The following is a 10,875-nucleotide window of genomic DNA, read 5'->3' on the forward strand; positions in this document are numbered from 1 at the left end:
TTTGGAATGAATTTTGCGGCTCTGTTAAAACCGCCGCAGTATAGGACGGGTTGTCTACATATTTGCAGGCAGTTGCAAACCGCCGCAATCTCCGATACGAGTGTCCTATTTTTTTTAGACTTTTTGGCGGTTTAAAACCGTCGCCAAGTTAAGAAAAAAAAATAGAAACGCAGAATTTGGGTTTTCATAAATAAAATCACATAAAATTTTCTTAAATATTATCAAGTTTTGTTCCTTGGATTTCTAATTATTTTAGAAGTGATTATATTCATGGATAGAATCTAAACTTGTAACAAAATCAGAAAAATATCCACAAACCAAAATGTATTTATCAAAATATCAACAAAATATAATCTCTTGCTAAGAGTTGTGTAGTCTACTTAAAAAAAAGTATGCATCAATCCAAAATAATTACTGTATCATTCCATTGAACACATCCCTGCAGCAATCTCTGGTGGCAGCTCCTCACCTTGCCGTTAAAAAAGATAAATCAAAGCACTCTCCATTACCTTTATCCTTTTCTTGTCTGCTGCTGCTTCATCTTCCATCGCCTTCCTTTTCAATTTCTCGGCTTCTAGTTCTGTCTGTAGTTCATTCAGCTTCCTTTGCGTTTCCTCTACTTGGACTCTGTTTACTAACGGTTGCAAATTTGTACCAAAGAGTTGACTAGGATTTGGTCCAAAACCCACTCCAAGCACTCTACCCGGTTTCTCTCTTCCAAAAACCTGAGCAATGGAATCATTTTGGGACAACTCTCTGGAGGACTCATCCTATTGCTCAATCTCTAGAAGTCTTTCCTACAGACATAAAACAACAATATGAAACAAATTCAAGTACATTCAACTTAATTAAACTTAAACTGAGTTTATATTTGAGGCACACGATAAGCATAAGCATGCATAGGGATTGGATTCCAGTTCTGTCACAAAATCAATATGAGCAACCACAAGACACTCAAGTACGCTATCGTTTTCATCATTCAGAACTCCCAGGATTCCAAGACTTTTACTGTTCTTACTCTATTACTAAACTTGGATTACAAAATTCTACTGTTCTCGCTATATTACAACTTCTACTAAACTTAATACCTATTACACGCTCTCAGAATATCGCTCATTTAAGTAAATGTATAAATACATAAATAAATAAACAAATAAAATGGGCAAAGAAATAAATCGATACTAGTATTCTAGTAATTTTGACTAATTGCTCCTAATCATGTGTTACGTATTTATTTTGAAACAACTAATTAGAGCTGTTAAAACATCATTATTCATAAAGCAATTAACAAAATTTCTGCCCAAATAAAGAACCTTTTCGGTCATACAGATATTTTGTAAATTAATTAACTCCTTCACATGTAACAATTTTATTTGTAGACATTGAAAGAAAAGAAACCCACAACTTATTTTCAGCCCAGCACACAAGGAATGGGCAACCAAAAAGCAGCAATGAACCATGGATGCATTAGAAATCATAATTTTGATGACTAATCATATGAAGTTGTACTTACAACAATTTCTCTTGCCTCATCATTAATATAAGAGCCATCCCTTCTTTTGTGAACCTTGATCCACAACTCTCCTCTACCAATTATCCTTCCCTCTTGTTCTGACTGAAATAACAAAGTTCAATCCATCACCGATAACCACGCAATTAGGGAGAATGTAGACACAAAGATAGTCCAAGGATTGAATTAAGCAGAGCAGTACAAAATCATAGAGTGAATAAAAAATTACACTACCTCTTCTTCCCTCCGCCGAGCCAGGCTTTTCGAACCGCCAGTGTGGGTATACATCTGTTTTGATCGATTTACCGCATTTTCCTGCACTTCTCCTGTTGGTCCATCAGAGATAAACGGGGATTAGAAACTGTTTTATAAAAGACACAATGCAAAGGTGATTGTACTATATTATACTAATATAAATAACATTTTTACCTTCGTCTTAGGTTTGGCGCGATAATCAAGATACCATCTCCAGTGGTCTCGATCAATTCCCGGCAGACGGTTCTCGATATTTTCTTCAGTCAACAAAGTTGGCTCGTAGTAATCATCATACAATCTCAGCCTTGTATCTTTCCAGGACTTCCCCATACTTTTCAAAATATTTTTTCTTATTATTCCTTCACTATCTTCTTCAAACTGAAAGATTTGCTGCATGAATGACACGATTCGTTAAAAATATTTGCTGGAATACTCCCTGGTCAGGGAGCTGGTCAAAGGTAGCCATACATTACAAACACATCTTTTAGCAATAAAGAATAAATCGAAGAAGCTGCACCAACTGACGTGAACCCAAAAAAATAGAGTAAAAGATGTCTATTGACTGAAATATAATACTAATTTAAAAAACGCACAAAGAACCGAAATTTGTATAATGTCATTAACAGCAATCCATAAGCCAACATGTTAAAAAAAAATGCCAACCCATATCTTAAGAGTACACACAAGTTTGTGAATTAAAAGGGTGCATTCATGAACACTTCATATACAAACACATTGTGTTATAGTTAGGTTATTTATAACTAAAGAATAAATTACTATTCCTAAAAAAATCATTTCTGATCATGAATAAGCAGATCTAACTTGGATCGGATATAAACTCTTACCTTGACACATTTATTATAGACTTTGTCTTTAGTGGTAACGTGACGCCAACTTTCCTCACAGATAGGAAATTTTCCGTAGTCAGACCCCAGCATACCAAGAACGCCACTCAACAGTCCAGCTTCGTCTCCAACTGGCTGCTTTTCATTGTTGAACCTAAGCATGATCCTTCTACCATTGGGCCGTTCCATAGCCTCCCTCACACTCACTTTAGCCGGCTTGATTATGCCATCGGAATCTACAAGCCAATTATAAACCTTTATATATGTCTCCGTTGTAGACCGTTTGCACGAAGAAAAATAAATAACACATACTCTAGCGTAAATTGAGCAGGTTAAATCTAATAGATAGTTACCGATGGTCTTAACCGTCCAATACTCTGTGGTCTTCCGTCCTCTGCGATTCTGAGCTCTAGAAGCAGCAAAGCGGTCATCAACTTCTTGATCAATAGAATCCGCCTCATGAGCATTTTCGTCCAAGTCTACGTGTCCCAGCTCTGAGTTCTGACTGCTATAAATGCGCGTCTGTGGAGCAGGCCTTGGTTCACTACGCGGTGGACAGAACGGGCGTACGGTTGTTTGGACACTACCACAGCTTGCTGGGGGAATTTTAGAGTCATCTTGGTGGAGAGCCGAAGTCGGAGACGGGGCCGGAGCCGGTGCCTTTTGAGACTGCTGGCATGCTGGTCCTGATCTAGCTTTTTTTGTAAACTGGCCTTTCCTAGCCATCTTAAATTCATAATAACATGATGCAGGCAAAAAATCATCACATTAACTCCAACAACACATAATGCGGGTAATTTTTGTTATTATATACTAGAACCCAAAAAAATTACTTGTATCCAATGCGATGAGTTACTCAGCACAAGACATGGTTATAAGCTAGAATAATCAAATTGTTCTTTATAAGCGAGGTTCATCATTACAAAAGCAAAACATGAAACTTTAAGGCCAAGAAGAAGTAATAGCACCAAGTGAAACCAAAATAAACAAAATATAAAGCCTAGTAAACAAAAGCACAATGGACAGGATTATATTGTGCTTACACCCAATACTTGCAAAACCAAACTGATATAGCTAGTGTCTTCAATGTGTGGAATTTCGTGTCGCAACAGAAAAGAAGATGCTCAAACTATAACTGTGTGTTAGAATTCGATTTTTATGTATCGAATAAAAATTCCAAAGTCCTCTGCCTTGCATTATTGTTGCACCTTTTGTTTCCATTTTTGATATTTATTAGCACTTTTTATTCTAGTTAGACACAGAGGAAAAAATGCTTCAAAACTTTCGGTGATGGAACCATTCTTTGGGCCCATTCTATGGGAACATATTGGCAATCTCGCTCGGCGGAGCATCGCTCGACCAGTCGTCAACGCGCGTCGGTCGATTGATCCTAGTCTCGACGTTATCTAAGTATCTTGAACAGAATGTGAGAATCTCCTCGGATAGGTAGCCCTCGGCTATCGATCCTTCCGGTTGTGCCCTGTTACGCACGTACTGCTTGAGACGACATAGGTACCTTCGAGAATGTAACATATAAATTACTAGGTGACGGATTTCCTAATAAAACAGGCCGAGAAAGCTTAAGTAGAACTTTACCTCTCGATTGGGTACATCCACCGGTAGTGCACTGGGCCACCAAGACGTACCTCCTCGACCAAATGCACCATTAGATGAACCATGACTGTGAAGAAGGAAGGTGGAAATATCATCTCCATGTGTCACAGAGTATGGACCACACGATCCTGAAGGAGAGGAAGTTGTTGAGGATCTATGCATTTACTGCATATTAGTCGGAAAAAGGCTGATAAATCAGCCAATACGGCGGACACTTGGGTGGGCAATACGTGTTTTGACGCAATTGGCAATAGATGTTCCATTAGGACATGGCTGTCATGACTCTTCAAACCAAATAACTTGCGCTGTTTTAAGTCAACACAGCGAGAGATGTTGCTAGAGTACTCGTCTGGAAAGACCACATTCTTGATGGTCCTAAGAAAGACATCCTTCTGTGAGTTCAACATCGTAAAGACTGCAGTGGGATACTTTCCACCTTCAAGTGGCCACATATCATGCCTGACTCCCATCAACTGGAGATCTTTACGAGCTTTCAGGTGGTCTTTGAATTTACCGCTCTCGTTCAACATGGTGAATACAATATTATCACACACATTCTTCTCTATGTGCATGACGTCAAGGTTGTGACGTAATTCGTTGTTCTCCCAGTATGGCAGATCAAAGAATACACTCCTCTTCTTCCAGGGTAACTTGTCTTGCACCACGGTCTGCTGGCCATGTCTTCTTTTACCGCCCACCGCATGCACCTTGCCCTGTGAGACGGGCACACCCTCCAATTGTCTCAGGACATCCCTGCCAGTCAATTTGGTAGGTGGGAATCTATCCTCTACTTTACCATCAAATCTAATCCGGTCTTGTCTATATCTGTGATCGCGATTCAAGAAGCGCCGATGACCCATATAACACCATTTCTGACTGAAGGTGAGTCGCATAGTCTCGGCGTCCAAGTTACACGTGGGGCAGGCTCTCCCGCCGTACGTATTCCAACCAGATAAATTGCCCAAGCCAGGAAAGTCACTGATAGTCCACATCAACGCAGCACGCATCTTGAATGTTTCCTTCTCATTGGCGTCGTAGGTATCAAGATCGGCCCACAAGTGCTTCAACTCATCGATCAGGGGCTGCAGGTATACATCTATGTCATTGTCAGGCATTTTAGGACCGGAAATAATCAGAGAGTATGAAGTTGGATTGTTTCATGCAAATCCAGGGGGGTAAGTTGTATGGAATAAGAATCACTGGCCATATTGAGTACTTTGAACTGAGGTTTCCATAAGGATTGAAGCCATCACTGGCCAAGGCTAAGCGAACACTGCGCGGATCGCAAGAAAAGTCAGTATATCTCATGTCAAATGCTTTCCAACCCTCGCCATCTCTGGGATGCCTCAAGAAACCGTCAGGGTTGGTGCCTCTCTTGTGCCACAACATGTCCACAGCAGTCTTGCTGGACATGAATAACTGCTGCAACCGTGGAATCAGAGAAAAATAACGAAGAACTTTCACCGCCTGAGGTTTACCATTCTTCTTGACAACAGCGTTGATCCTTACTACAGAATTCTTCCTGATCTTCTGCTTCCACCTGGATGCTCCACACCGTTTGCATCTAGACAGGTCGTGGTCGTCACCCTGGTATAGCATGCAGTCATTCGGACATGCATCTATCTTCTTGTACTCAATACCCAGCTTCCTTATGATCCTCTTGGCATCGTGCAAGGTCTTTGGAATCTGTGCATGCTCAAAGGCATCCCCCAATAGCTCTAAAATCAATCCGAAAGCCTTGTTGCTCACTCTGCACATGCACTTTATATGGTACAGCCTCACCAGGAAAGACAGCTTCGAGAATCTTGAACATCCCGGATATAATTCCTGCTCGCCGTCCTTAAGCAAGTCTTGAAAGGCACGAGCAGAGTGACTAGGTTCATCAGATAAGTACGGGAACCCATCCGCAACGTCTCCATCATGCCCATCCATGGAATCTTCGTCCTCACTCTGCAGTCCCGGCAAATTGAATGCGTCGTGGACCATGTCACGCATTTGATCTCCTGAATTTAAATTGGGATCTAGTTCTTCCCTACCGCTGGGTCTCTCGTCTACAATCCTCTCACCGTGATGTAACCAAAGGGTATAGTTAGGGGGAAATGGTTTCATCAGAAGATGATCGTATGCAGCTTCTCTAGTTTGAAAAAATCGGAACCCACACAAAGGACATGGACAATGTATCATCCCATCGGATGATGCATTGGCAAATGCGAAGTCAAGGAATCTATTCAGTCCATCCCTATATTCTACACTACCTCGTGGCTTTGTAATCCAGCTTTTATCAATGTCTAAAAAATGAAATAGCACATACAAATAGATACTTGGTAAAAAAAGCCATGGAGCTAAAAAAAATTTTAAAAAATGGGGTGTGTGTTAGGAGAACCAATAACAGTGTATCACAATTATGATATGGGAGAGTATCGTACATAATAAACTCGACAATATATACAAGCAAAACCATGTAGGGAGCGACGGGATAACTCAAAAGGGAAACATAAACAAAGTTACTTGCATCCCGGATAACATGAAGCACACGAAAGGTATTGGGAAGGAGGCTTACTCATTACAAAATTCTGTGCTTTCAGAAAAGAATACTGGTAGAGAGAATTGCTGGTTCCAAGTCCAAAAAATGAAAAGACAAAGAAAAGCTTCTTAAAATTTGAAAAAGAAAACAAGACTAACCGTTAAATTTAAAAAATGAATAAGTCAATAAATATAACTAAAAATCATAGCGTACAGTGAATAGAATCTTCAAAATATCTTAAAACAGGGTTGAAAGTTATAATTAAAAGACAATTAAAAAAAATCTAAATTAAGAATTATAACAGATAGAGGATAGGATCTTAAAATTGTATATATATTATGCCTCGTATTCGAGCACAGAAAGTTTGTCGATGAATTTACTTCGAATCCAGTTGCAATTATTGATCTTACAATATAAGAGCATGACCAAATCCAATTAGCCAAACAAATTTGTGATGGACCAGCATGAAAGTATTATGTACATTGAGTATAGCCACTTTATTCATTGTCTCTATTGCCTTTTGTTACGCCAGCAAGATTCAATGCTTAATCTCCTATTAAATTAATTTGTGTTACTTTCATATTGATAATGTCACATTATTTAGGAGATATTATTCTCAATATAAAATGCATTTACGACTAGATCTTATCAACCTGAGATGTGACCGTTTGAAAAGATCAACTTGAAAGTAGCATTCCTTCTAGATAGCCATAGTCAATGTAATCAGGAAATTATTATACACAAGGTCCAAGAACTTGCATCCTAATAATTAAAACTAGATTAGCCCAGAACTAATTATCGACAATGTCCAAGAACAAGCATCCTAATTAAAACTAGATTAGTTTAGGATTCCACCGTGAATAGTCTCCGGCTGCAGTCAAGTCTGCTCTCATGACCACCGGTGAGAACCTTTTTAATGGAAAAAATTCATCACCACAAAATGCTGATTATATTTGGGAAAAAAATGAAATATGGGTTTAGAACTAAGGAATTGAGATATTAAATTTTGGTTTAATTACTCTATATTATTCCTTATAATTTTATTAATATTTTTTAATTAGGTCCTTACCGTTTAAGAATTTGTTATTAGATCTTCACTATTTGTTATTTTTCGCAAAAAAAAAAAAAATACATTGATACTAAAATATTTGCTTTTAGAATATTTCATAACTTATCCTACATCAAACACAAAAATGAATATTTCAACCAAAAATTGTTAGAAATGACCAAATTAAAAGTTTTTATCGAATATAAAGACTCAATTACACTTTTAAACTATAAGGACCTAATTGAAAATTTGATGAAACTAAAAGAACCATCTGAATTGTTAGAAAGGTAATATATTCTAACATGGATAATTAAACCTTAAATTTTCATGCTGATTTTGCTAATCTACTTTGACCTCTATGATTCAGCTACTCCCATGAAAGACTATTCAACTGAGTTAGGAACTGGTTTAGGAAGAATCAACCCTAGAGGAGCATTGGACCCAGGCTTAATCTATGACATTAATTTGGACTCTTACATTGCATTCTTATGCAATGAAGGTTACAATAGCACAAGCATTGGTATACTAAATACCCAATCCAATCATGACCATTTACTTGTTATAGAATGAATGCTAACAAAGTTGAATCAATACTCTCTGCCTTCTGTAACCAGCACGTATATTGAATTAGATATGTAGAGTTACACAAGAATTGCGTTATGACTACTGCTCAGATCAAATGAGTCAACAGAGGTTTAAGAAAATGGTGCATCAAAAGAGGTGAATTGCAGAAAGGGAGCTATTAAGTATTTTAACTCAACTTCTCTACTACTATATTAAAGTGTTGGCTACTTGGCAGAGTTTAACTCCCATACCTTGCCATTGCACTGAAAATTAAACTGTTTTGAAAATAACATGGATACGAATATTTCTTCTACTATCTTATCTTACATTTTCTACGAATGTTGCATTTTTCTCTTTAACAGCACCTATTGGCACTTGTTAGGAATCTAATAGAAAATTTATATAACATGAGAATATAATTAAGGTATTGTAAACTACAAAGATTTTCTATAAAAAGTTTGATAAAACTGTATTTACCTATAACTTTTTTAAATCTTAAAATAAATTTCCAGTTACTTGATTGAAAGACCACTTCAAATCAAACTTTAGAACAAACAAAGTGTTTGTCCTGTAACAATTTTCTCTTATTATCTCTCCCACTTCACACTTCTCATAATTAATATGGATTACTCATTACACATTACACATATACATTTTGCTGCAATTCATTGAGGTGTCTCCAATTTTGTTACTGTAACATCATAAATCTATAATTATACTATTTATTTCTATTTTTAATAACATTGTTATTAGCTATGTTCTTCTGTTTATGCAGAGGTTCTTCAGGAGATTAAACATCAATTGAAAATCTCTATTGCTAATCTGTACATATACATGCAGCAAACAACTATCTACTTTTCTTCTTTTATTACCACTGTTGATTCTTCAAAGTGAAAATAAAAACACACACATGATCAAACAACAACACAGTTTCTCATCATCATTCACTTCTTCAGTTTTGGCATTGATGATCAATCGTAAGAAAAAGGGGAGGAAAAAAGCAACAATGAACAATCAATTGAGAATCACAGAATATGTAAAATTAAATCAGATATAAAAGATATACACAAATACTTGTTCATATCTCTGAACCAATAATGAAAAACCAGAAGAAAGGATCAATGTGGAAGAACAAACCAGTGAAAGGGGAGATGCCGCAATAGCTAAGATTGGCGCAGAGTGGAGGACGTTGTAGCTGTTTCACGCATGATCGATGGGATGCTTAACTTCTTCGCCGGTTATAGGACCACGGTTGGCAGCTGCGCGATTCGACAGCCAAGACAGAAGCGGCGGGTGGAGCAGAGGTCAGGGATTTGGCAAGGGGTTTCTACAAAATTGGGGGAGTCGATTATTGGTTGTATGATGACACTGGGGAATTGAAAAATTCATTTATTATAGGATCCTCACCTGGGTGGGTTCTTGTGCTGATATTGCGCGGCTCTGCTCCCGCTCGTGTTTGGCGCGCTACCAAAATCAACTGATGGGTTTTGCAAAATTGGGGGGGAGGGGGAATCAATTAATAGTTGTAGGGTAATTAAAAGGGGGAATTGAATTAATGAATTGGAACTCACCTAGCGGGATTTCTGGGTGTTCTCGCGGAAAGGTTGAGTGCTCTTCGCGCCTCTGATCGTGTTTGTCTTCGTGCCAAGAGGATGGGTAAAATAAAGAGGATTGAAGTTATATAGAGCCCAAAATTGGCAGCGGTTCTGAGTGCATGGCCGCTACCCAGGGTCGTTTTGCGGCTTCTCTCTAGACCGCAGCTGACCTCTGCGGGGATCTATTCAATTAGCAGCGTTTGTGGCCACGGCCGCTGTTTAGCCGCCACTAGGTTTCGCCTCTGCTGTAGTGTAGTGTAAATTTTACTATTATTATATATAGTAGAGACTAAACGTAAATCATATTACACTTTGTTGTCGAGCTAGAATATATTAAGGCCTCATTCTTCTCTTTTTGTATTTTTTGTATTTTTTGTTTTACATAATCAAGAGACAAAATTATAAATAATCTCCTAAAAACAAAATTTTACATAACTTATTTATTCAAATTTAAATTGATTCAATTCCCTCCTTCTCAATTTATATGGAAATCTTCAAATTCAAATGTAGGATCTATAATAATAGAAAAATTGGATATTTTGTTTATTTTGAGAAAAAGTTGTGTTAATTTTAAGAACAAATTTAGCGCATATATATTTGTTGTTTTATTTGAGTTATTTCTAACACTATAACTATGGAACTATTAATTCATGACTTGAGATGTGCTTAGTGTTGTTTTTTATTATGTAATGTTATTTTTAGTTTTTACTTATGAATTTAGAAATTGAAGGATAGTGATTCCGTTATATGAATTTAGAAATTGGTATAATAGTACTCAAGTACGTATATTGGAAAGAGAGAAAAGGTGAGAAATGTATTAGGAATTTTTTAGAGTAATTCATCTAAATAAATGAAATGGAAATCAATATTACATGAATTTTTTAAATATAAATATATTACATATATGTCTCATTTACATA

General features: G+C 37.3%; 1 protein-coding gene across 8 annotated transcripts; it reads right to left on the reverse strand.

Annotated features, from left to right (window-relative positions):
• Positions 1 to 307: 307 nt before the first annotated feature.
• On the reverse strand, positions 308 to 10,257 carry LOC112720084 (uncharacterized). 8 transcript variants are annotated; one of them, XM_025770896.3, is made up of 10 exons: positions 9,932 to 10,207; positions 9,768 to 9,837; positions 9,498 to 9,687; positions 6,785 to 6,834; positions 2,964 to 3,336; positions 2,611 to 2,846; positions 1,940 to 2,155; positions 1,745 to 1,836; positions 1,514 to 1,615; positions 308 to 792 (listed from the first exon to the last, which is right to left on the reverse strand). In XM_025770896.3, the coding sequence occupies exons 5-8, from the start codon at positions 3,334 to 3,336 to the stop codon at positions 1,813 to 1,815; spliced, it is 849 nt and encodes a 282-aa protein (XP_025626681.1). In that variant the 5' UTR covers positions 6,785 to 6,834; positions 9,498 to 9,687; positions 9,768 to 9,837; positions 9,932 to 10,207; the 3' UTR covers positions 308 to 792; positions 1,514 to 1,615; positions 1,745 to 1,812. The 8 variants fall into 8 exon arrangements, 4 of the variants coding, with proteins under 4 accessions (XP_025626681.1, XP_025626678.1, XP_072062480.1 ...); XM_025770893.3 differs by having other exon boundaries at positions 308 to 797; XM_072206379.1 differs by lacking the exon at positions 6,785 to 6,834.
• Positions 10,258 to 10,875: the final 618 nt, after the last annotated feature.

This window comes from Arachis hypogaea, chromosome 11 (genome assembly GCF_003086295.3).
Source record: "Arachis hypogaea cultivar Tifrunner chromosome 11, arahy.Tifrunner.gnm2.J5K5, whole genome shotgun sequence".
NCBI classification, from domain to species: Eukaryota; Viridiplantae; Streptophyta; class Magnoliopsida; order Fabales; family Fabaceae; genus Arachis; species Arachis hypogaea.

Coding starts and splice junctions, on each gene's coding strand:
- LOC112720084 (XM_072206379.1), bottom strand. CDS start 3,336: ATGGCTAGGAAAGGCCAGTTTACAAAAAAAGCTAGATCAGGACCAGCA. Junction 2,847..2,963: donor TTGGACGGTTAAGACCATCG/GTAACTATCTAT, acceptor ATTGGCTTGTAG/ATTCCGATGGCATAATCAAG. Junction 1,837..1,939: donor GCGCCAAACCTAAGACGAAG/GTAAAAATGTTA, acceptor ATGGACCAACAG/GAGAAGTGCAGGAAAATGCG.